The 23,445-nt window shown below is 44.6% G+C and overlaps 2 protein-coding genes across 4 annotated transcripts in view; one reads left to right on the top strand and one right to left on the bottom strand.

Moving 5' to 3' along the window:
* The window catches only part of ANKEF1 (ankyrin repeat and EF-hand domain containing 1), a 66,648-nt gene that overhangs the window by 24,248 nt on the left and 18,955 nt on the right, over positions 1 to 23,445 (bottom strand). For 2 of the 3 annotated variants that reach the window (XM_051614178.1, XM_051614181.1), the window contains one exon: positions 9,540 to 9,763. The exons of the other annotated variant lie outside the window; for it this stretch is intronic. In XM_051614178.1, the coding sequence (XP_051470138.1) occupies positions 9,614 to 9,763 (150 nt within the window). In that variant the 3' untranslated portion in view covers positions 9,540 to 9,613. Of the gene's footprint in view, positions 1 to 9,539; positions 9,764 to 23,445 lie in introns of those variants that run through there. 3 annotated transcript variants of the gene reach the window in all.
* Positions 9,724 to 23,445, top strand: part of PAK5 (p21 (RAC1) activated kinase 5) — a 210,015-nt gene continuing 196,293 nt past the window's right edge. Inside the window, exon 1 of the mRNA XM_051614187.1 lies at positions 9,724 to 9,771. The gene's annotated coding sequence lies outside the window, so the exon portion shown is untranslated. The remainder of the gene's footprint in view (positions 9,772 to 23,445) is intronic.

Below are 23,445 nucleotides of genomic sequence, written 5' to 3'. Positions count from 1 at the left end.
TAAGTCTTTCTGTTTTTTCTTTATCCCTCCAATATTTCACAGGATCCTTTTCTTTTTCTGCTAAAGAACAAATTGCTTTCCTGTGTGACATTAGAGCTGCTGGTTGCTGTGCTCTCTTTGGATTAGATGCTTTCAGAGGATGGAGGATTTCATCAGACCTTTTGAAGCCTTTCCCTCACACACCACTTTCAAGGCTCCAAGGCTCACCTGCTTTTTTTAGCAAGTCAGAGTTGACACCAGCTTACTTCAATGCTGATAGATGCTTTCTTCTACTTATTGGTCTTTGTGAATAAGCTGTTGGCAAGTGTTCCTTACTGCAGCTGCTAAAGCCTTAACCTCTTTCTGTATGGAGATGCAGAAATAGCCTTTAGTGAGTCCCTGAAGTCCATTGTTGCACTGTCAAAATATTAGTTCCTTGTGGGAATGGAGTAGGGTCTGAAGAAGGAGAGTTCACTGAACAGATGTTAGAACTGCCTTTGCTGAGACCCATGGGGAATCAATACCTGCAGCATCTTGCAGCATAATCTGTGAGATGCAAACCCTGTATCCTAAAAAAAAAAAAACAAAACACAAAACAAACAAAAAACAATCCAACCCCCCCAAAACAAACAAAAAAACACAAAACAATTTTTAAAACCCCAGCAAAACAAACAAACAAAACAAGAAACAAAAAACCCCAAATCAAAACAAGAAAGAAAACAATGCCAAACCACTCCCTCAGATAAGGAAAAGCCAGTTTATGCTGAGATCTTTTTAATACTTGTGTTACATTGCTGACTGCAGGTTCTTGAAACTTGTTTGAACTGCAGCCTAGGAAGGTGCAGGTGAACCACTCTCCCTCCCAGTGGTCTGGCTTGGGGTGGAATTAAACTCTTTGTTCAGTGCAGAGGAAAAAATATAAAGGACATGAGGTCTGACCTACATTTGATCCTTGAAACAATCAAGTTCTGCTTCCTATGCTTATTCTTTTGGTGACCTTTTGTTCCTAGGAGGTAGGTAAGCACTACTTTGAGGCATCACTGTGTATTTTGCACAGCAAAATTTTCCTTCCACTAGGAAAGGATAATTTGAAGATTGTTATTTCAGTTACAGGAAATCCCAAAGTCAAACAAAAAACAAAAAAAAAAAAAAAAGGAAGCTTGTTCTTGTGAAGGCTTTAAATATCATAGGATTGAATCTTTCTTTAGGGTTTGACATCATGGATAGGACGATTGCCATTGGTATCTCATGCGCTGTGCATTTCAGAGTAGGGTGTTTTGCCAGTCTTTCTCATCACCAATCCTACCCCAAGTGAGTGGGGAAAGAAACCTGGTCAGCTTCAAAACTGGCACCATAAGGGAAGGGAAGAGTGATGTTTTTTGAAATGTTGGATGTTATAGGTGAGAAAAGTGTGATTGTTTTCCTCCAGTATATTTTGATCACTGCATGTGAGAGAGCAGAGAACAGAATTTGGTTATTCAGAGGACAAGAGGGGAGATTCAGAGTAGCATATGGTAGTCCGAGGCAGAACTGTGCCAATGCATTCCTTCTGTTTTCTGGATGAATGAAGGCATGGATGAGGGAGGACTTGTGGAAAGCTGTTTGCGATTGAACAGGACAGAGGGCAGTGCTGGGTTAACAGCTGGACTTGATGATCTCAAAGTTCTTTTTCAAGCGAGAATGATTCTATCATTCTCTACAATCTGACCTGAAATAAAGTATCTGCATTTATCAAATGAGGAATTAAAAAAAAATTGGGAGACCCATTGACGTCCTGAAGCATGTCCAGAGAAGGGCAATGAAGCTCTTGAAGGGTCTGGAGAACAAGTCTTTGAGGAGCAGCTGAGGGAACTGGGGTTGTATAGTCTGGAGACAAGAAGGCTGAGGGGAGACCTTCTCGCTCTCTTCAACTACCTGAAAGGAGGTTGGAACAAGGTGTGGGTTGGTCTCTTCTCCCAAGTAACAAGTGATAGGACAAGACAAAATGGCCACAAATTGTGCCAGAGGAGGTTTAGATTGTATATTAGGAAAAAAATTATTCACCAAAAAGGTTGTCAGGCACTGGAACAGGCTGCCTAGTGAAGTGGTTGAATCACCATCCCTGGAACTGTTCAAAAAAGTGTACAGGTGGCACTTTGGGGCGTGGTTTAGTGGGCACGGTGGTGTGGAGTTGGTGATCTTAGAGGTCTTTTCCAACCTTAAGGATTCTGTGATTCTATGACCCATGCACAAGCCCTAAGTGATGACTGGCTTCCCTGCACCTTATCCACTCTTTCCTTAGCTGCCACTTACCTCAAGCTGCTTTGAGTCTTTAGTTCATGAAAATAAGGGTCTGAAAAGACCCTTATGTAAGGGGAGCAGAGACAGCTACCTGAGGCTATGGGCCTCTTCCAGCACCACTCCAGTGCTGGTGCTGCTGTTTGATTTACTCCAACAAATGCACGGTGCTTCTTGCATGGCTCATACAAGAGGAGTCACTGGCGTAACTTCTAGGCAACGTTAGGACTTGTCAAGGATGGGATCCACCAAGCAGTGACTAGGCCTCTTGGTGCCCACCTTCTGTAAGTCAACATGAGAGAAGGGCATGCTGTGTCACGGTGTAATTACATGTCAAAGGATGTTTTGGTTTACTTTCTTAATGAAGAAGAAAATGGAGAAAGTGCAGGTGAACATGGACAGAAGTTGCTCTTCCTAGCAGCTTACCCGCTGCAGGATCAGCTGCCTCTGTGGTAGCACAGTATAGCTGGAGCATTGAGGTGTTTGCAAACGTTACTTGTTGCAGCTGATGCTCTGCAGAGAGAAGCAAAGATATGTGCAAAAACCCAAGATGTCTGCAGGCAGCAACATCTTCAGAAGGTTCCATCTATAGCAGGACTCAGCCATAAAGCTGAACTGACCTATTTTAACTTGCTGGTTCCCAACACAGTCAAAATCCTATCCAGCCACAAATTATTTTCACGAGGACACTCAGTGCCTTTTGACTGGGTTTTGTCAGCCAGCCCTTATTCCCTTTCTGCTACATGAGCTACCCAGGTGAGCTAACCTAAGCAGCAGTAAATACCTCAGGGTAGAGAGCAGCCTGACCTTATCAGTGGATCTGCCCCTTTTATTTGAAGGATGCTAAGGTTACTGAGTCAAAAGTAGGAGATGGCAGATGGCATTTGCCGGAGGAGAACATCAGCTTCTGCCACATTGCTCCTCCTACTGCACAGTGTAGTGAAGCAGGGAGCCCCGACTAAGATACGGGTACAACTTTAAACTCAAGGTTTTGTAACAATGTTAAGAGGGCTGAGTTAAGAGGAGCCTTGCTTCTGGCATATCCCAACTTCCAAGAGCTTAACTGATAGATTTCCATGTATTTTCTGTGTGCTTCTTTAAAAAATATAAAGGGGGTGGGGGGCAGGGAAGGAAGAATGGGAGGAACTAGAAAGCAACAAGCCTCAATGTATGGCATTGTATTTAACACCCATGGGAGCTGAGAAATTTTTATGGGCTTTTTCTTGTTTTTACGGACTAGGGGAGCAGAAAGCTATGGAATACCTGGAACAGGCAAGCAAGGGCAGAGTCTTTATCAATGGTTTTCTAGCTACAGGGTCATTTTTGCCAGACTCTGATTCTGCTCCAGGATTCTCATGTGGTCCTGCAAGTCAAAGTGTCTTCCATATCCGATACCTCTGGGGCCAGCTGTCCCTCTCTGTCCCAGGACTGCTTCTTTTCCCTTCCCTCCCCTTCTCCCCCTCTTTTCTCCCCCTTGCTGCTGGTCCCATCTCAAGCTTTCAGTCCTTCTGGTCTCTCAAAGGTGGCCCTGAAAAACTTCCCTTAATTTATGGTTTGGCCTTGTTTAATTTTCTCTCTGCAATACTTGATAGTTCTGAGCATCTATGCTTGGATCTTTAACAGTGCCTTTCCCATGTCCAGCTCCTGCTGGATCACAGGCAGTCAGCACAATTTATCTGCTGTGTATTTGCTAATTTATTACTTGTCAGCATATTTTTCTCCTTTAACATGGAAAGGCTGCATCTAAAGCAGACAGTACTGCCACTAAAATTTGAGCTGTAAACTCTCCCAAGCAGTGATTTGCACTTGCAAAGTTTCTCCCTTGGTCCCTCTCTAGTTGCTGGTACAAGAGCAAAGATTGATGAACTTTATCACCAAAACAGTTTGCAGAGCAGTTGGGCATGCTATCAAATGTTGTGATTGCCCCTTGATGATGATCATCCAATGTGGAATGTCAAGTTGTGGTTGCAAAGGAATAGCAAGTCAGAGCCTCCGTTGATATGAGGCTCTGCAGTCCCACTGAAGACAGCACAGTGATGCCATTTCACACCACACATGGTGTGTGCCAGTCTATCTGGCATCTCTAGCTCTAATAGGAACATACGCTTTGCTAAATTAAGAAGGAATATTTTTGTACTTCAGTACAGGCATGCTAACAATTCTTATTTTAAGGCTGTGTCTTCGGTGCATTAAAAGGGGCATAAAATAATAATATATGTAACTTACCACTGTGGAGTCTGTCAAGTGTTGTCATGCTACTGGCATTGTATTTAATATATGGGCTGCCAAGAGGCAGCGCTAATAGAATTTGCATTAATATACACAGCTTCTTTAAAAATTAATTAGCCAAAGTAGAGCATCATGGGCTGAGACTCTCAAACAGGAGGGAATCATTGAAGCCTTAGTGAAATACGCTGTCTCAAAGCTGCCTGGAGAGTCAAGGGTAGCTAGAAATATTGCCTCAGCCATTCCCTCCTGCCCATGGCATCAGGATGGGGACGCAGACGTAAAGTGACAGCGTGAAGCATTGCCATGGAAAATTTTGAAGGGAATTTGAACAGGGCCTGGAGGCTGTTGTGTTGCAGTTGTGAGCTGGGAAAGCTGCAAAGAGATACAGGGAACCTGTTAAGTCACTAAAAGAAAATGTGATCTTTTGGAATGTTTTACTAGAGGCTTGGTTGCAACCTATGCAACACACTGAAGTGTGGGTCACCTGTCTAAGTATGTCTAAGTATGAGGATGCCCCGAAAGGCAAATATGTTGCAGAAGACTTGCATAGGTCAAAATGTCCAACAGCAGCAGTGAGGCATTGTGGAGCTTATCAAGGAGATGTTTGATACCCATCACCCCAAAGTCAGTCCCTTATTTTTTAATTCTTTCATGAGGCTGAAGATGCAATGGTAGGTAAATTCAGGATGCTGTTTACTTGACTGATTTAATATTTTAGCAGCAGACATGCACCTTCAGTTTCTTTATGTGTTGCAAATAGCTGGAGATGTGTTTTGCTACTCTATACGGAGGAGAAAAACTGAGCTTTTACTGGTCACAAGTATTAGCTACCTTTTGCCAGAAGCTGAACAAAGTTAATGGTATTTGTGCTAACCCTTTGGCAGGTTGTGTCATGCTCTTCTTTTGTACTTGAACCCTCTTGGGTTGTAAGTCTGAGCTGTGGTGTGTCTGTGAGGGATCTGACCTTATTGCCCATGGGCATCCTTTATGTCAGCTGAGTGAAGGGAAACAGGCCCATCATGCTGTTTGGGTTGGAAGGGACCTTAAAGATCACCTAGTTCCAATCCCTTGCATGGGCAAGGACTCCTCCCACTAGCTCAGGCTGCTCAAAGCCCCAATTATTTTCCTCCAAGACTACCTGTAAATGAATGCTCTGTCTCCAACTCTCTGTTAAATTTATTAATAATTTCTAGCCTTCTCATGTACCATCACCTTGAAGATATTTATAAGCTGTGATCCTGTCCCTTTTGAGTCAAGGCAGTGCCATCATTTCTATTGCAGTCACGTGTGTCTCTGTGCAGTTTCAGGGTTTGTAACTTAGCAGTGGAAGTTCTGGACTGGAATTTGGAAAGTGGGAGTTTCAGATTGGAAGCAATTTTTAAAAAATCAAATACAGTTATTAGCTGTTGCACTTATGGAAGAATAAATTGGATTAACTTTTTTAGCTGCTGTTTGGATGCTTTTGGTAAGTGAGTTTTTGTAAGTCAAATGAGTTTAAGCATTGCAACCTTTTTGCTTCTGCTGCAGCTGCTGTCCCATCAGCATCTCCAGCTGAAGGGAGCTCACATTCAGACACTGCAGAAGTCTTGGCAGGCAGCCAGCTCCAGGCCAAAAATACTGTAGGCTAAAATATAAATGAAGACCATAAAATCTGCCCCTTTTAGAACAAATCCTATACTTTCTCAGAATCCAGCCCTCATCAGTACTTGCAGGCTCTTCTGCTCTCTGTGGATGGAGAGGAATCCCAGGCAGAGACTCCCAGAATGTGGGTATTTTTTTTGTTTTAAAGGAGATGGTTACCGTGAAATCTGATGTATTTCATGAGCACGTGTTTTTTCTGATTCATCATTTCAGATCTGTGTTTATTCATACAGTGGTCTGGGCTACCTTCCCTCTCCACTTCCCAGGAAATTGTTATTAGTGATAAAAGCTCAGTCTGCTGGCAGCATCTGAGGATTCATTGCACAGAGCGAGCTCAGGAGACACGACTGTCCCCTCAGGAGGGCTGAGGTGGAAACTGGCAATGAGAAAACACCTACGCTGAGTTCTGCAGCAAAATGAGACAACTCAAATGCTTTCTCACTAAGGAGGGAAACTCAAAGGGCTCCTCTGCAGATGTGCTGAGTGGCAGAAGGGAAAGACAGAGCAGGGGGAGTATGTTGAGCAATCCATGGATTTCTATCCAATGTAGGATGAACTGGTATCTGGGACATGATTAGAAGCCAGAAAAATAAGAGGTGCTGAGCTGAATCCAGCTCTCAAAGGCAGGATGAAAATGCTGGAGTGGATCTGAGGAGTGAAATGATTCAAGAAGCTTCAACTCTAGGAAGGTGCTGTTCTTACCTGACTATTAAAATAGACGCTTTTCCTTTCTCTGCCTGCATTGGTGGGAATGCTGCTCTGGTGACTGACTTGAGGATTTTCACTCCCCATGTTACTTCACTGCCACCCTGCAGCCCTGCTCCCCTGGCCAGCATCACCCAGATCAAAACAGGATGGAGAAGGGCTGGCTCTCCAAGCTCCCTGCTCCAGAGGTGGGAACTGGGGTTACAGACAGGGTTTGGGGTTTGCTGCTGTTCCCAGTTTTTGGTGGGGTACTCCCCTTGGTCACTGCTCAGACTGCCATGTGTACCTTCCAAGGCAAAGATCCAGAAAATGCAGATATGGTGCTGGCGATTTTAGGCAGTTTCTACCTAGAGGATGATGGACCTGTCGAGATCTGAAGAAGGAGCATTTTGGAGGATTGCAGTGAAACAGGCAACTGTAAACATTGGGGTACATTGGAAGAGAGTGAAAGAAAGGGCTGAGACAGAGATGTTGGGGAGGGCAGGATGCTTTCTCTGTGTGAGAGAGATTAGACTCTCAGGACAGGGTTGCACATCCTCAGTTGCTCAGTGCAATTCCCTGAGGATAAGCAGTGTTATGGAAAGGGTGCCACATGTCAGGCAGCTGCTCTGTACTAACACTAAGGATATTTATTTTCATGGTGCCTTGCCATCTTTGATTTCCCCAGAAACAAAATGAATCCTGTAAGGCTTTTATTTTCCTTGCTTTCCTCCTGAAACATGACTATTTGAAGGGATTCAGGAATCATGTAGTTTAGGAAAAGCTTTCCAGGGAAAGCAGCTTGCAGAGCCAGGCATGCCGGTGTCTGTCTGCTACATGCTGCATCCTGAGATCGAGTCAGGAGCACACTGGGAAATGCTGATCTGATGCTGTGGCCAGAGTCCGCAGCTCCATGGTAGCCTGCAGGGATTTAAGCCATCAGAAGGTCTGAAGCAGTGGCAGAACATGGTAGCAGAGGACTGAGGCTGTAGCTCGTGAGTAGTAAATCCTTGTCTTCCCCTCTCCTTCCAGTAGCACCAGTTCTTCAGCCTCAGATTTTTCCTGCTCCCAGGTCCTACATTCAGCCAAGCCCAAACCTTCCCCTGCAGCAAGGGAAGTGAGAATCTTCACCCTATGCCTGCAGCAAGGCTGCTGATGGTCCCAGGGAAATCCCTGTGCCAGGGCTGGATGGCCACATGCCTCAGGGCTACAGCAGTATGAAGGATTTGGCAACGTGATGAGCAGCAGAGATGGGGTCAATGGAGCAGGTGTCTACCCCTGAATTATAACCTTGTCCTTAGTTATATTAAGGACAAAATGGAGGTTGATTATTTTTATCTTTTGTTCTTTTCTCCATGCTTTGCTGCTTCTCACCCGGGTGGCCAGAGGCTGCATGACCCTGACTGTACCAGCCCCCCAATCCTTAGGAGGTGACAGCAGGCTTTGTAGCTGGGACTTAAATCCATGTGCCAGCTGAAACCCCAATAACTCTTCCCTTTGAGTCAGTGTCTCTGTGGGAGCATTCTCCAATTTAACTTTGGTACTGTAAATAGCACAGATATTTACCTTCTGTTTCAGGGGACTGAGGGCTTTGGTATTCCAGCATGATATTTATTTCCTTAGCTTGGCTTATCTTTTATTGGATCTAGTTTGTTGGACAGGGGAGAAGGGGAGTGGTAGCAGATTTCTGCTCATTTTCTTCAAGGTACATGGGGTATCACCCACACAAGCAGATGGCTTTGGAGGAGACTGTCTCCAAGGGGCACTGCTGACATCAGGTGTGGCAGAAGTCACAGTGCAGAAATACTAGCAGCAAAATCACATTGTAGATGTTATCCTCAACTCACCATCAATTTCCTGCCTCCAGAAAGGCCTCCCTGATTAATGATTGTCACACAAGAAAGAGAAACTGTAATTCTTGGATCTCATAAGCAGAGAATTTGTCAAATACAAACACTGCCATCGAAGGACACGTTAACCCAGAGGCTTTTGTGGCTGATTGCAGTGATGGTTCACAGCTCTTGTGGGCCAGCACAGAGCTGCAGGTGGTTAAAGACAACTGGGGGATTGCCCCAGCTGAGGGGAGAACCAGAGGAGGGGGCCTCTCTTGAGATTCATTAAGGTCTTTTAAATTGATTTTTTTTCTACAAAATACAGTCATCAATTTTTTTCTACAGCAACAGATTCTCAGAGCTCACCAAACAATATGTGGGTCTCTGAAAATAAAATTATTTTTTTAATCAAACTCTAGATATCTTTATAATCTCCCCCCCTTTCCCACTTTCCCATTGGAAATGCAGAATACTTGGGACAGAAGCTAAAAATACCACTAGATTTTGAATTTTGGTTGAAAAGGCCATTTATTTGGTTGGAAGGGTTACTTTTCATTATTATTTAGAAGCAGCTGCCCAAAGCACAAAGTTTAGGCTTGGCCTGCCCACATACCGTGTTACCATGCTGATCTGCTACTAGCCCTGAGCACCCGTAGCCTCTCTTGTGGCCACAGAAGGTGAGTGCAGACTCAAAGCCGGGCTGCAGTGTGAGATGGAGATGTGTCTGGATGCCACCGACTTCCTCATCCTCCCCTGCACTCTGAAAATTCCTCCCAAAACCCACAGCTGAAGCAAGAAGAGCTCTGGGTGAGGCTGAGGTGTTGCACAGACACCGGGTGATTTACCCACTCATGCCAGGAGCTGGTGACAGTGCCAGAAAGTGAGTCAGGTCTCCTCTGCTCCTTAAATTTAGACTTGTCATCCCTCATCTCTCTCTGCAGCTTTGTGAAGCGTAACAGGATCCAAGGTAGTTACAAAACAATGTCAAAGGTGTTAAAATGATTACCATAAAAATACATCTGTTTTCTGCAGGAATGCCTTGAGATGCTGCGGAGCTCCTGGAAAACAGAAGGGTGACAGCCGCTGCTGAAGAGTGTCTGGTGTGGACTCGGAGAGGTCTGCTGAAATGGTAGGATTTTCTTTCTTTTAAAATCACTATTGTAGGCAGTTAGAAAAAAGCAATTCCATTTCCCATGTGATGCAGATCTCAATCTAGCTTCCAAATCCCTGTAACCTGATTAAAGCCTTAAGAATTTCAATTCTTTTAAAAGATGAGGTTTTTTTCATATAAATATCTTAGATTAATGTCCCCAGTGCAGCAAAAGAATTAGGTGTCTAAGTCTCATCTTGAGAAATTCAATTAACTCATCCTGTAGGGATCATTCAACCCTACCAAAGGCTTTGACATATGTATGTATGTAAACATAGTTTACATATATATAAAGCTTGCAAGCATATATGTAAATGTGATTTATGTATATGGCAGTTTACATCCAATCTTGAGAAGGGATTTTCTTTTTACCATTTTATGGTATGTAGCTGGGCAAACAGGGCCTGATCAAACCCAGGCAGTTTTGAGATGTCTGTTATCTTTCTCAGTGCTACATGGCAAAGGGATATGTCCACCCTGGCTTCTCTGCTGCATCGTGCTGGCTGTGTAGGTCACCTGAGCACCCAGAGTTGTGTCTCCTCTGGTAGTGGGGACAGAGTGGAGACAGGTCTTGGCTATGCCACCAGGTGCAAGCAGGAGCTTTGAGCCCCACAAAGGAGTTGGCCTGGCCCTGGGGACTATGGGCCTTGGGGACCCACCACCCCCACCAGGTATTGAATTTCTTTGGAAGTAGAAGACTGTGATCATCTTACTCCTCCTGTACTGATTTCTTCACTACCTCTGAGGGTACAGCCTTGGAGTTTGACCTTGGTGCATGGGACATGTCTGCAGAGCATGGTCAAACCCAGAGCAGGAGAAAGGACCTGCCCAGAAGAAAATGGATGGAGCAGCAGTTCAAGCAGTGAGAGGTGGTTTTGTTGCTCCCCATGCTTTCCCTTCCCTGCCTCCCAACACTTTGTTGGGTTGTAAAGGCTGGAGCACCTGAACTCACCAAAGGAAACGGGGCATGTAATATTTGACTTTTCAGAAATACAGCATGGTAGCAATTTTAAGGCCCGCTTCCTTTCATGCACCAACAGCCCCTGCAAAATAATGTGTTAAGAGAATATCTCTAGAAGCAGGTGGTGAAGCAGAATGCAAGTGCTGGAGAGCAGCTGAATGCTGCAGCCCTAGTGCTGTGGTCTCATCTCTGCAGAGCTGGAGATGAGCAGCCAGGGCTGTCCTGCAACCTTGGGGCAGAGCATGTGGGTGGGGTACTGGGGTGTCTGCACGTAGGGAGGAAAAGGGGAGTGAGAAGGGGTGACAGCTCTGATAGGGATCTGTCTGCAGGGTCTCTTGTTCTTCCTGTCCCCCCCATTATCTGCCCTCACCTCCCTGGCAGAGCATTGGCCAACCCAGGCAGAATTCCCTGAAACCAGTCCAAGGGAATTTGGTTGCTTTGGGTTGGTTGGTGTTGACACAACCTCCAGGCACATCCTGCCAGTCTGATCCAAAGATGTAAACCCAAAAAACTCCTCTTACAATATACAAGGTGGGCAACACCAGCTGATCACATGTCTGAATTACTTAAAGAGATGGAGTTCCCAATATGTTGTCAGCTGGCCCACAGCAGCATTTGCATTTTGGCAGCACAAATGCAAATTGTAATCCTGCCAACGAGATAAATCTTTGCATGTGCCCTGGTACATTCAACACTACAAGTTTCCTCGAGACATTCCTGGTTGCAACTGTGAGATAATCGACTGCTTTTTGAAAGTCACAAGAATTCTGGCCAATTTTTCTTTTCCAATGGAAAAATACTAAGATGATCTCAGTACGTGGTGGTAGTAATGGAGGAGCTATTGATGGAAAAAGAGAATACTCCTGAGGATGCTTGCTAGCTGGCAGCTGAAACCTTGTCTGCTGAACTCCCTTTTGGGTAACTGAAGGAGACTGGCTGTTAGCAGTGGGAATTCAAAACCATCCCCAAGAACTGCACTGAGCGTTTTTCCTCCAGTGTGGGAACACCAGCTGGCTGTCTGTTTTAGTGAAAGGAGGGCCAAAGAAAGAAGACAACCCTGGGGAGGAAGAGGCAGATGCAAGAAGGAGAACCATACAGCACTGGAATTGATATAGCAGAAACACTGCTGAGAGAGGAGGAGAAATCCAGAATGATGCCTGTCCCAGGAAGGGAGCACAAAGCCAGCACGAGGTGCAGCCTTGGAGGAATAGAGAGATGAAATAAGGCAGCCCCAATGGGTTTCAGCTGTTGTGTTGAGGGCATGAGGGATAAAGCAATGCCAAAGGAAGGATAAAAGCAGGCAGCAGAAATTTAGAAAATCTGTTCTCCATCAAAAATCACAACATTTCCCATACAGCTACACTAGGAAATTCAGATATTCTCAGGGGTGGAATTTAGCAGCCTCCTGGTTGTCCTGAAATGTCCATATTATTCACAAGCACCTTGATGTGCTGGTCCTGAGCATGGGGTGTTGGTTTTGTTAAGACTCTCTCACTTCTTGTACTGTCTTCACATCTGTGATATCTATGAGTAAAAATAATTCAGTGCTAATATAGTTGTCTGTCTTTAAGAAATCAAAGTTGTTTTGATGCCTGGGGCTGTGACAGAGGGAGTGTTAGAGAAGAGCAGGCAGAAAGCTGCTGCTGGAGGGAGGCAAAGAAATCTGGAGTTAAATAAAGAAACCAGCTCCAGCACCACATTTCCACCCAGCCCCTCTCCTCTGGACTCAGGGTAAATCAGCATGTGCTCCCGACAGCCACTTCCAAAATATTAATTAGCACGACACCCTAACGAAGAGCTCAGGGAGTTGTGTTTCAATGGCGATAAGCCAAACTGTCCTGTTTGTTTCAAGGCAGGCTGCCTCATCCTGAGCTTTCAGCCACTGTCACAATAAAGAATGGCAGTGGATGGTGGAAAACGAGCAGCTCTGATCCCTCAGAGCTGAGATGGGAGTCTGTAAAGGTGCTCCCTGCATGCCAGTAAAGCAGCGCGAGCCAAAACATGGAGACACCCCCCAGCAGAGCAGCAGCAGCAGCAAGCTCTCTGGAGCATTCCTGCAGCAGCTGCCTGCTTTTTAAATCTGGTCAATAAGCATTAGATGAAATGGATGTTTCTTTGGCAATGTGTTTATCTGAACTTCAGTTACAATGGGCACTAGCCAGGAGCCATAAAATGTTTTGTGCTGGTTTATTAAAGAGTAACTTTAATAACCTCATTAAGAATTGACTATTCTCTCCCAGTACGGCAGTGCAGTTCGATGACTGTTTCTTGTGTCCTGAAGAGCAAAGAGCCTAGCACTGCTGCCAAGATGCTCCAGTGTATACAAAGTCCCATCACAGTGAGGGCACGAAAATGCCCTCTGTCCAATGTCAATTTTCAAATGGGATTGGGACTAAAACAATTGTGCTTGAATAAAAACCCAGCTTTTGGGTCAGGAGGTGGAGCCCTGAGCTCCTGTTTGGGATTTTATTTTAGTTTAAAAGCAGCTGTAGAGTATGATGATATGTTTGGTGTTGGCTTGGTAGCTCTGCTGGTGTTAGGAAATGGACACTCCTGCAGGATTGCTTCCTAGTCTAACCAGTTTAATTCAGATATGGGGAACCAGTGAGGCAAAGCACAAGCAGTGCTGAACTTGTGCTGTTTCATAGCAGACCATGAACTGGCAGCTTGGCTACTTGAAGGGAGACTTAGTTTTGTAACTGTGGCAAAACAGCAACTGCATAAACAAAGCAGAAAAGCTGTTGAGTGGTTTGATGGTGTATCTGTGCTTCCTGAGACCTTTCTCTTCAGTGACTCAGGCTCTTGCCCTTCACACACTCAGAAACAGGCGCATACAAAGGATGTTCAGGCAATCTGCTTGTGAGAAATTAGCTTTCTTCTTTTTTTGTTTTAATTAATCTCAGTAAGCCAAATGGTATGGATTCTACTGACAGGGAAAAATTGCTTGTTGCTATCCCAATAATGCAACCTAATAAAGTCTCTGAGTCAGAAGGTGTATTAACCAGCTATTAACCTACCTCCTCACCTAAAACCAAACACCATAACCAAAACAAGACACCTCTCTTTGCCTTGCATGCCAAATGATTAAAACAACTCCTTCTTAAAGATCAAAACTTGCAACAGCTTGAAGAAACCCTCCGCTGTACAATCCATAAGCCCTCCTCTGGGGACAGCAGAGTGGAGAAGCTCTGGGCAGTGGGACTCAGCACAGGGTGTTGAACTTATAACACAGTCTTATAACTTATAACAGTCTTATAAGCAACCGGACTGATGAAGAGTGATCTGCTTTAGGGGCTATCATCACCTGTCACTTTTCACAGAGCTCATAAAAGAATGATAGTTCATCCTTTTTAAGTATTGCATGAGGTAAATACGGCATTGGTGGTCACATTTTCAGTTGTTGCAAGCACTAGTCCAAGGAGATATTACAAAAAGAAAGAAACAAGCTTATATTCAAGATCTAGTTTAGACTGATCTCCTCTGGTAACCATGGCTGATGCTCCTTTCTCTGTTCAACTCTAGGAACCAGGGTCCCCCTCCAGAAACACAATGTCTAGAAGCTAACAAAGGGCCAGTTTTAGTTAACCGGTAATAGTGGCAGGAGCCACAGAGTCTGCCAAGTAAAATCAATGGAGTAGGGTCTAAAAGCTACACTAAATAAGTTTTCAATAATCATAAATCTTGTTACCAACAGCTCTTGGTCTGCTTTATGGTGAAAATGATGTCTTTTCTTTGAAGAGGCGGAAATTCAAGCATTGAGGAATGAAGCAATCATTCCTGGAGATGTAGGAGAGAAAAGAGGGTCTGGACTTCTGGATTGGTGTGTTCTCTATAGGGCTGCATTCCTGACCAAGTGAATCAGTGTGGGGGAATTGCCTGCTGGCAGTTTTTGGCTTTCTGGTGGGTGCTTTAGGGAGGCATTTCTCCCTGGACCCTGCTGAGCAGCGCTGGGCCAAGGAAGCCAGCCAGGATGATGCTGGGCAGCATCCGAGGAGCAGGTTTGACACAGGGCTCACAGGCTGCCTCTTCAGCCAGGAGCATGCCTAATGTGTTTTGCCTCCTCTAAACTGGTCTCTGTGCATGCAGAAGAAGCAGAACAGCCTATGTACGGTTTAAAGATGTGTTTTGCAGCAGGTGATAGCAAGAGCAAAACTCAGGAAAACAGGACACTCATTACACACATGCAGCAGTCTGACAAGGTCCCTCCTCACTTGACACGGTTTATCTCAATAAAAAAAGGCGGATTTTGTCTTATTTTAAAAGCACATGGGGCAGGGATTAGAGACTATCCTCCCTCCACTCTTCTATGCAGAGTCTGGATGAGTCCCTGCAAGAGGCAGTTTCTTCCCTGGGTCACTGATAGGAAACAGATGCCTGATGTAAACATGGGATTGTAAGCAGCAGTGCATGGATCAGGGCTAAGTTTCTCAGAAGGACTCCTAAAGCAGGGATAAATTCGAGTGGAAAATCCTAGGTGTAGAGAACCAGTTTCAAGCCAGAGCCTTTAACTTTCATCTTTATTTGGTTTTTTTTCTTTTTGTTTGTTTCAGTGTTGGAGTCTGTAAATTGAATAAACTAGTAATAACCTGATGTGAGTTAATGTCTTATGGCCTCAGCGTTTGTGACTGGGACAAGCAAAAAACACTGCCTGTTACTATGCTGGTGTTTTAAAGAGGGTGAGTTTTGCAGCAAAAAACTGAGGCTTTGGCTCCTCGCGAGAGCTCGCCTCTCTGCCTGGGCTTTGCATCAGCAGAGGGCAGCAGAGATTGGAAGAAAACAGTGCTGTGACGAGCCTACAGCAGTGGCCAGAAGGGAGGAAAAAATATTCGTCCTATACATTGACATGAGCAACCTGAGTGTGCGAGGTGGAGGTGGGTGCCGAGTCCCCTGGTCCTTTGCCAGATAAGGAGCACAGGCAAGGGCTTGGCTGCTGCACTTTGAAGGAATTCAAATGCAGTTCTGTCCTTCTGGCCTATGCTTTGCACCAGGATCTTGCTCCTGTCCTCTGGCTGGCAGAGGGAGAATCTAGCGGCTAAATATTTGCAAGGAAGGGGGAGAGCAATTCAGAATGACATCTGAGCTCCAGGCCTTGCTGTGGGCTGCAGAGAAAATAGAGCATGCAGAATGCACAGCCCCTCCTGCTGAGCCGAGGCAAAAGCCTCCTGAAGGGACTTTTTCCTGACAGTGTCTTATTCGTGGCATCTTGGCAAGCTGCCCCTTTCCCTCCTTCTGCCACAGCCACTGCCTTACCCTCAGCCCCAGGAGCAGACCTGTGCTTCCTGTACACCAGCAGAAGTGTCTTTCTGCCTCTGACATTACCAGCAGCTTTCTCTCCTCTCTCTTCATGCCTTCTCCTCTGTGATTAAGGCCTGTGGGTTATAAAACCAGCGAAAGGATGGTGTGAGCCCACTCATGCACGAGGCTCCTGACAAACCCTGGTCCTGTGCCCTCCTGCCTGCCCAGGGATCACCACCAGCAGCAAGTGCCTGACCAAGATGGTGCCAGGAAGCTTCTCTATGCCTCCTTAGATTGATCTTGGGCGTATTTGCAACGAGGGGATGAGTTTTTCACAGCAGGGTTTCACATGTAGCAACTGTGAATGCCAAAGCCCCTCACCATCAGCCCATTTGTCATAACATTGTGGAGAAGCAGACTCTGAGCATTGTTCCCAGGGGGCATCACCCAGCAGAACAGCCTGGTTTTACCAGAAACCAAAATGAAGGGGCTGGGGAGAGATTGCCCCCAGCTCCACTCTGCTGATTGCCTGCAAACAAGAGGGATTTCCCCAAAAAGTAATTCAACTTTACTGATGGAGAAAGCTACTTGCTGGACCATAGCTCTCCAAAACAGGATTATTAGGGATCCAATGATTTGTGTTGTATTGCCATTATTAGAAGCTCCAGCAGAAGGAAGGCACCAACATTCGCTTTTCTTTGGAGTGAACCTCTCACTGAAGCAAAGCTGCCTGCTGAGGACTTGCAGATACATATTTGGCATATCTTTGAGGGATTAAACAGTCTAAAATATCCACCAGGCTGCTGACTGCTTTGGCACGGTGTCTTGCCTCTTCAGATGTGACTTTCAATTGTGCCTTTCACTTGAGCTTTATTTTTTTGGCTTAGTTTATTGCTTCTAGGCACATTTCTGACTGTTGTCTGCTTCCCAGGCAGAAAACCCAGTGCAAAAGTACTGAGATCTCAGCTGCTGCAGCATAAGCCTTTTTAAATTCTAAGGCATTATTTACAACAAAAGGAAGGAGCAGGGTGTTTCTGGCCTGGCTGTGCTGTGATGGTGTATGCCAGGGTAGCATCCTTCCTCCTCCTCTTCCTCCTCCCCCCATGCTCACCAGGTTATGCATTGGTCCTGATTAGATGAAAAAATACTTTAGGTGGTGAGGGAACAGGCAGCCCAACAAAACAGGAAGGAAAGTGGATGTTAATGCATGCTGGCAAGGACTAAATCCTTACCTGCAAGATTATTAAGCTCTTTTTTTTCCCCTAGTGCCTCTTTAATGCAAGATCCCTCAACACAAAGAGTGGGCTCAGGACCATCTTTGCCACAGTTTCTTGCTGCAGCTGAGGCTGAGATTAAAAATCCTGGTGGCTGAAGATATACTAAAGACAGGGGTGCTAGGCAGTTTCTCAGACATGTTCTGTGCGTGGTACAAAGCTGGGACCCAAGGTGCAGCATATGAGATGAAAGACCTGCTTTGCTGGACAGGGAACCACATGACGTTGAATGGTGCTTGCTGATAACTTAGAAAATTTTCTGAAGGTTTGGGGCAGGTTTTTAAATCTAGGAGTCTAGCAAGGATCTTGTTTTACAGCTCTTCCAGCACATGAGAATGGTGTAACTATACACCAGAGCTCCTCGGCTAGCACCAGGATCAAAACCAACAGAGCTCAGCAGTGCAGGGTTACACACTAAGCTGCTCTTCTGCCCAGGACTCAGTCATCACTTGGAGTGATCCAGCCTCTCCACGTGCCTGAGACTGCTGCAAACATTCCCTGTAAACAGCCAGTAGTTAACATGCAGCTTTGCAACTGAGGCATTGGATGGTGATGGGTCAGGTGTGTTATGAGCAGTCGTCTGCCCTGACTGGATAAGCATGCAAATAGAGTAAAGTAAACAGAACTGTCCAAAGCTCATGGGTTATTTGTTTGTTTGTTGTTTGTTTGTTTTGTTTTTAAGAGGAAAATATTTCAACATTTTTCAATATCTCCCCAGCAGATCTTGCTGTGAATGCTCAAGGCTCATTTAAAAATTGGTTTCTGTAAGCAAAGCAACATGCATCTCTGAAATTCATTTTCACTGAAGATTTTTTATATTCTGGAAAAGTTCCCTTCTGCAGTTCTTCACCAAAAACACACTGCACAAGGTCAGCAGCCTGCCCTCAACAAATTTATTTAAAAAAGACACAAATCAGTGTTTCAAATGCAGATGGTGCCTTTTGGTATACAGAGGTTTGACTGTTGGAAGGTGGATATTCCTTCTTTACTAAGAAATTAAAATCTGTAGGCCCAGGTAGGCTTTAAGAGTCTACTACAAGAAACCATTGAACTACCTGACTGGTACAGGAAAACCCTGGCTGTTGGCTATGAGCAGCCAGTTCAAGTCGGCTGGGAGAGGGAGGTCCTGCACCTTTATAAACATGATCTCCAGACTTGAGACAGGAGAATTGGTGGGGGAAGCAATGGGCCAAGTGGCTCCAAAAAGCTGAGAGGGAAGTGCTGCCAAGAGGAATATAAGGTGTTGTGCAGGGGGGCTAAAAGGCTTGGAAGGATGAAAGTCACAATGAAATTATTCTTTAGATAATTCTTTTAAGTAATAGTTATATTTGATTTCTTCTTTTTTGCTTTACTAGATGCCGAGTCCCTCTGGCCCATCAGATAATAACTGCTGATGGACATTTGGAATGAATAGGCAATTTGAAGCTCCTTTTGGCTCATGTGAATGTTTCTGGCTGTCCCTATATAATGTTTGTACAGCTCAACAGCAATTCCCTGTGATGTGCTAAGCTTCGTCTTCTCTAGTCACCAAGTAGGAACTGGATTGCATAAATTTCACAGGTTCCCATTTTTATAGTCTTCTTTTTGCTTTTCTGCATCTTTCCTGTCTTTTTCTTTTGGGGTACTTGAGCTCCCTTTCTTCTGTAAGTAGTGTGACATAAGCTGTAATAACCGGATAGATGATGTAGCTCCATAGTATTCAATTGCCATGCAAGCCCTGTGCTACAGAAGAGCTGTTGGGTTGTACAAGCCCTGCTGGTAGTAGGAGAGGACTTACTCATCTCACCCTTTCTGTAAAATCACACTCAGCCATTCTCTCATTTTATTTATTTGTTTTTTCTTTTTCTTCTGGAGTGTCTCCAAGGCTTATGACAATATACTGTGACTTAGCCTTATTCTAGTCCACTTTTTATTGCCTGTTTTGCATGAGCATAGATCGCTGTGACTAGAGCAGTATTTGTGTTGCAATTTATCTTCCACAAAAAAACCCAAGTGTGAATGGTAAATACATTAAAAATTAGGAGGAAAAATCTCTTCCTCTATCTCAGTTCATAGATATATATTTCATGAAACAGGTTAAATTGGGGAAAAAAGATGAATACGTGTACTGGATGTAGGAAGCCTGTAGAATAACCTGAGAAGAAGAGGTGAGAGGACTTCTTGTTGAACATATCTTCTTTTGCACCTTTACTGAAGTTATATAATGTTGTCATATCAAAGTGTGATTTTTTTTTTTACTGTTTGCTTAGCGTAAGTTAACTCTGATCCTATCTTCCTCCTAGATTTACAGTAATAGTAGAGGCAAGCTGGTGAAACTGTTTAGTGGCTTAGAGAAGTCTCAGGGACAGAGGAACTGTGCAAAGGGACACATTGTGCATGTTTGCATTTTAGGAAGGAATGTGTGGGTTGCTGGGGTGGGGTATGTGGACAAAACAGGGAATTAGGTATGTGAGAATCCAGCTGTCCCTGTATGTGAGCAGAAAAGGAGCCCAATGGTGAGGTGCTTTTAAAAAAAATAGAAAATAAAATCAGTTCAATATAGGCATGACACAATTGATCATTCACAGGGGTCTTTTCCCATCAAATATCTCTTGGTGTACAGTTACTATCCTGTCCTCTAATATTTGATGAATAATGAGTCTGTTATTCAGCACTGAGGTTTCCTGCATAATGGGGAAAGACACTTCTGGAGTTTAAAACTGAGTTTTGAGCTCATAAATGTGTGCCAATGGTATCTGCAACAGCAATATCCAGCCCTAACTGATTTAATGTGTTTGCAAGTGAACTTAAAATACCACGTTTGAAATTAGGGGATGAGAAATGTAATTGCCTGAGTTCTGCACTGGAATGGTATGTGAAGCACTTTTGGGTGTCAAAGGCAGCTAACCTGAGGTACCTGCATTAGTTTGAAACAATACTTGAAGATCTCACAAGTGTCTTTAACTTCCTTTTCCTTTCAGTGTTGCTGCCTTCTGACTGCTTCATTTTTCTGCATTGTTTTTCTCCCCTTTGATTTATTTTTCACTTGTGCTACCTGTCTCAAGAGACTGAGTCACAGTCATAATCTGCTTGAACTCCCACCTGCAAATTTCCCTGCTCTCTGTACGTTTTCTGACGTGCAGCTGATGCAGCTTTCCAGAAGGCTCTCTCACTTGGGAGAGTGGTGCTTTGCTCCCCAGTACCGAGGTCTCACTCCTTGACCATCACTTGGTACCCTTTAACACTAGCCACTGAATATCACTCAGTTTTCCATGACTAGTCCATAGCACAGACTCACTCCCTCCCCCACAGCTTGCTCCTGTCTCTTTACTCAACACCTTTCCTTCTGCCGATGTCAATTTTAAACTCTGGAGCTCTACCCTTTGACTCCCCTTTTGACATCTGCTTTCACGTCCCTAAAAATTTCCTATACTGCTATTGCTGCTTCATGCAACAAATTGTCCTACTCTGCTTCTGGTGGACAAGCGGGGAGTCTCTGAACACATCCCCATTGCTACACTTACAGAGCACAATTTTGAGAGGTGCTTCTTGACTCCAGCCAAACCATTCAGTTTGTTCTTCTGCCATCAGCCTCTCTGCCGCTGGGACCTGAATGAGTTGACTATTTGTGCAAAAATGTTTCCTGAGCGCTGGATGTTTTGACAGGGTGTTAGATAGCAAAACATTAAAGTCAGTGTTAGGTGCTTATGTATACTCAATTCTCTGAAAGTGCTACAAGGTAGTTATTTTTTCAATAGGTAAAAAACCACACAAACGCTATTGCCTTTTTCTCATTAAAATGACTACAGGAACTGTAGGGAAGGCTCAGACATGGAAAAGTGACACCATTTATTGTTTGATACCTGCAATAGACAGCACTGAGGCCACCCAAGTCTGCCAGCTCTTTGGGCTGCCTGCTATGGAGAAGACCAGGGAGCTATGGAGAAGCCAGCAGGCCCAAGGAGCACAAAGATTTATTCTGCTCAGGCATCATGTTGTGCACAGCTGACATGCAGCTCTTTCACCTTTCCTTTTGTGGGACAGCACATGAAGACTGTGAGAGTCTGTGGCCCATTCTGGCTGAGTTGAAAAAGCACAAGGATGGTGCTCATAAAGATTTCCTATGGGAACAGAAAATGTCCCCTCTCAGCATTCTCTTCTCTTTTCAGAGGCTACTTGCCAACAAGCCTAATTCTACAATGTGATCCAAACTGATGCAGGAGACAGCCCCTTCTGCTGGCCAGCTGAGCTTCTTCCCTTTGCATTTGTGTTCTTGTCAATTTGCTCACAGTAACCCTAACCAACGCAGCCAGCAGAAAATGGTCCATACCTTACTGTGGCAGTGACACTTTCCTCCAGAGAGGAAAGTTGAGCTCTAACAGTGGAGAACTCTCACAGCTAATCTCCATGACCTAATTCTGCCAAAAGCACTGTTTTCTCTTACAGGATGAATTAGGAATTTCTGACTGTGCTGCTTGGTTTTATTTTGATGGCTACTGTATAGCAAATTGAGCCTACACCTCTCCTTCTTCTAGAGAATCCATTTTATTTACAATTGTTTAAGGGCATCCTGCTCCTTGCCTGCACTGCCCTCTATGACTAGGTTTAACACTGTTCATATTGTGATTTACAATCATCTGCAGCCAGCAGAAGTTTCATGTAGACAGGCAAATATAATATGCTGCTGTTAAGAATTCCAAGAAGGCTAAAATTTGAAATGGCATCTTGCTTGCCTGTAAAGTCCTTCTTTACACTGAACTATTAAAGTGCTAGGCACATCAAGGTATTTTCTCAATGTAAGTAACTTGGCATAAATGTGCACAACCATGTTCACGCAAATAATATGTTCAGTAGTGGTATTTGAGAACAGTCTCTGGCTAGATATAACTACTTGCTTTGCATTTGTCTCTGTTTTATACTAAATATCAGCTTCGCATTTTGATGTGCAGCTAAGAGTTTAAAAGGGATCTCTGCACACACTGTCACGCCAGTGGTGGTGATAGTGTCTTGAAGACTTTCGCCAACAATTTTCCACTCTGCTCTCTTCATACTTAGGCAAATCCAAGCATAGAAATGCTGTATCACACACAAAAACACAGGCAAAACTTTGTTTTTATTGCAAGAAAGGATGAACCATGAGACAAGTTGTCTAAGAAGCCAGGGATCAGGTTAGGAAAGCTAAAGTCCAGATAGAGTTACACCTGGCCAGGGACATTAAGAGTAATAAGAAAGGTTTCTACAGGTACATCAGTGAAAAGAGGCAGAATAGAGAAAACGTGGGTCGTCTGCTGAAGGAAACAAGAGACCTTGCCATGCAGGATATGGAGAAAGCTGAGGTACTGAAGGACTTTTTTGCTTCAGTCTTCACTGGCAAGGGCTCTGACCACACTGTCCAAGTCATAGAATGCAAAGGCAGAGACTGGGAAAACAAAGACTCCCCACTGTAGAAGAGCAAGTTTGAGACCATCTAAAGAACCTGAAAGTGCACAAGTCCATGGAACCTGACAAAATCCATTCATGGCTCCTAAGTGAGCTGGCAGATGAAGTTGCAACACTGCTTTACGTCATATTTGAGAAATTATAGCAGTCTGGTGAAGTTCCCACTGACTGGAAAAGGGAAAACATAACCCCATTTTCAAAAAGGGAAGGAAAGAAAACCCAGGGAATGACTGACCAGTGAGTCTCACCTCTGTGCCTTGCAAGATCATGGAGCAGATCCTCCTGAAGGCTCTGCTAAGGCACATGGAAAATGTGGAGATGCTGGTGGCAACCAACATGGCTTCACCAAGGGCAAATCATGCCTGACAAATTTGGTGGCCTTTTATGATGGGGTCACAGCATCGGTAGACAAGGGAAGTGCAACTGGCGTAATCTACCTGGACCTGTGCAAGGCCTTTGACACTGTCCTGCATGATATCCTGGTCTCAAAATTGGAAGGGTATGGATTTGACGGATGGACCACTCGGTGGTTAAGGAATTGACTGAATGGTCACACTCAGAGAGTCACGATCAATGGCTCGATATCCAGATGGAGACCAGTGACAAGTGGATTTCCTTAGGGGTCATTACTGGGACCAGTGCTGTTAAACATCTTTGTCAGTGACATGGACAGTGGAATTGAATGCACCCTCAGCAAGTTTGCTGATGACACCAACACCGTGGTTGACATGTTGGAGGGGAGGGCTGCCATCCAGAGGGACCTTT

Source organism: Apus apus, chromosome 3, assembly GCF_020740795.1.
Source record: "Apus apus isolate bApuApu2 chromosome 3, bApuApu2.pri.cur, whole genome shotgun sequence".
In the NCBI taxonomy this organism is placed as follows: Eukaryota; Metazoa; Chordata; class Aves; order Apodiformes; family Apodidae; genus Apus; species Apus apus.
The sequence above is the reverse complement of the archived record's forward strand: the minus strand, read 5'-3'. Positions and strand labels throughout refer to the sequence as shown.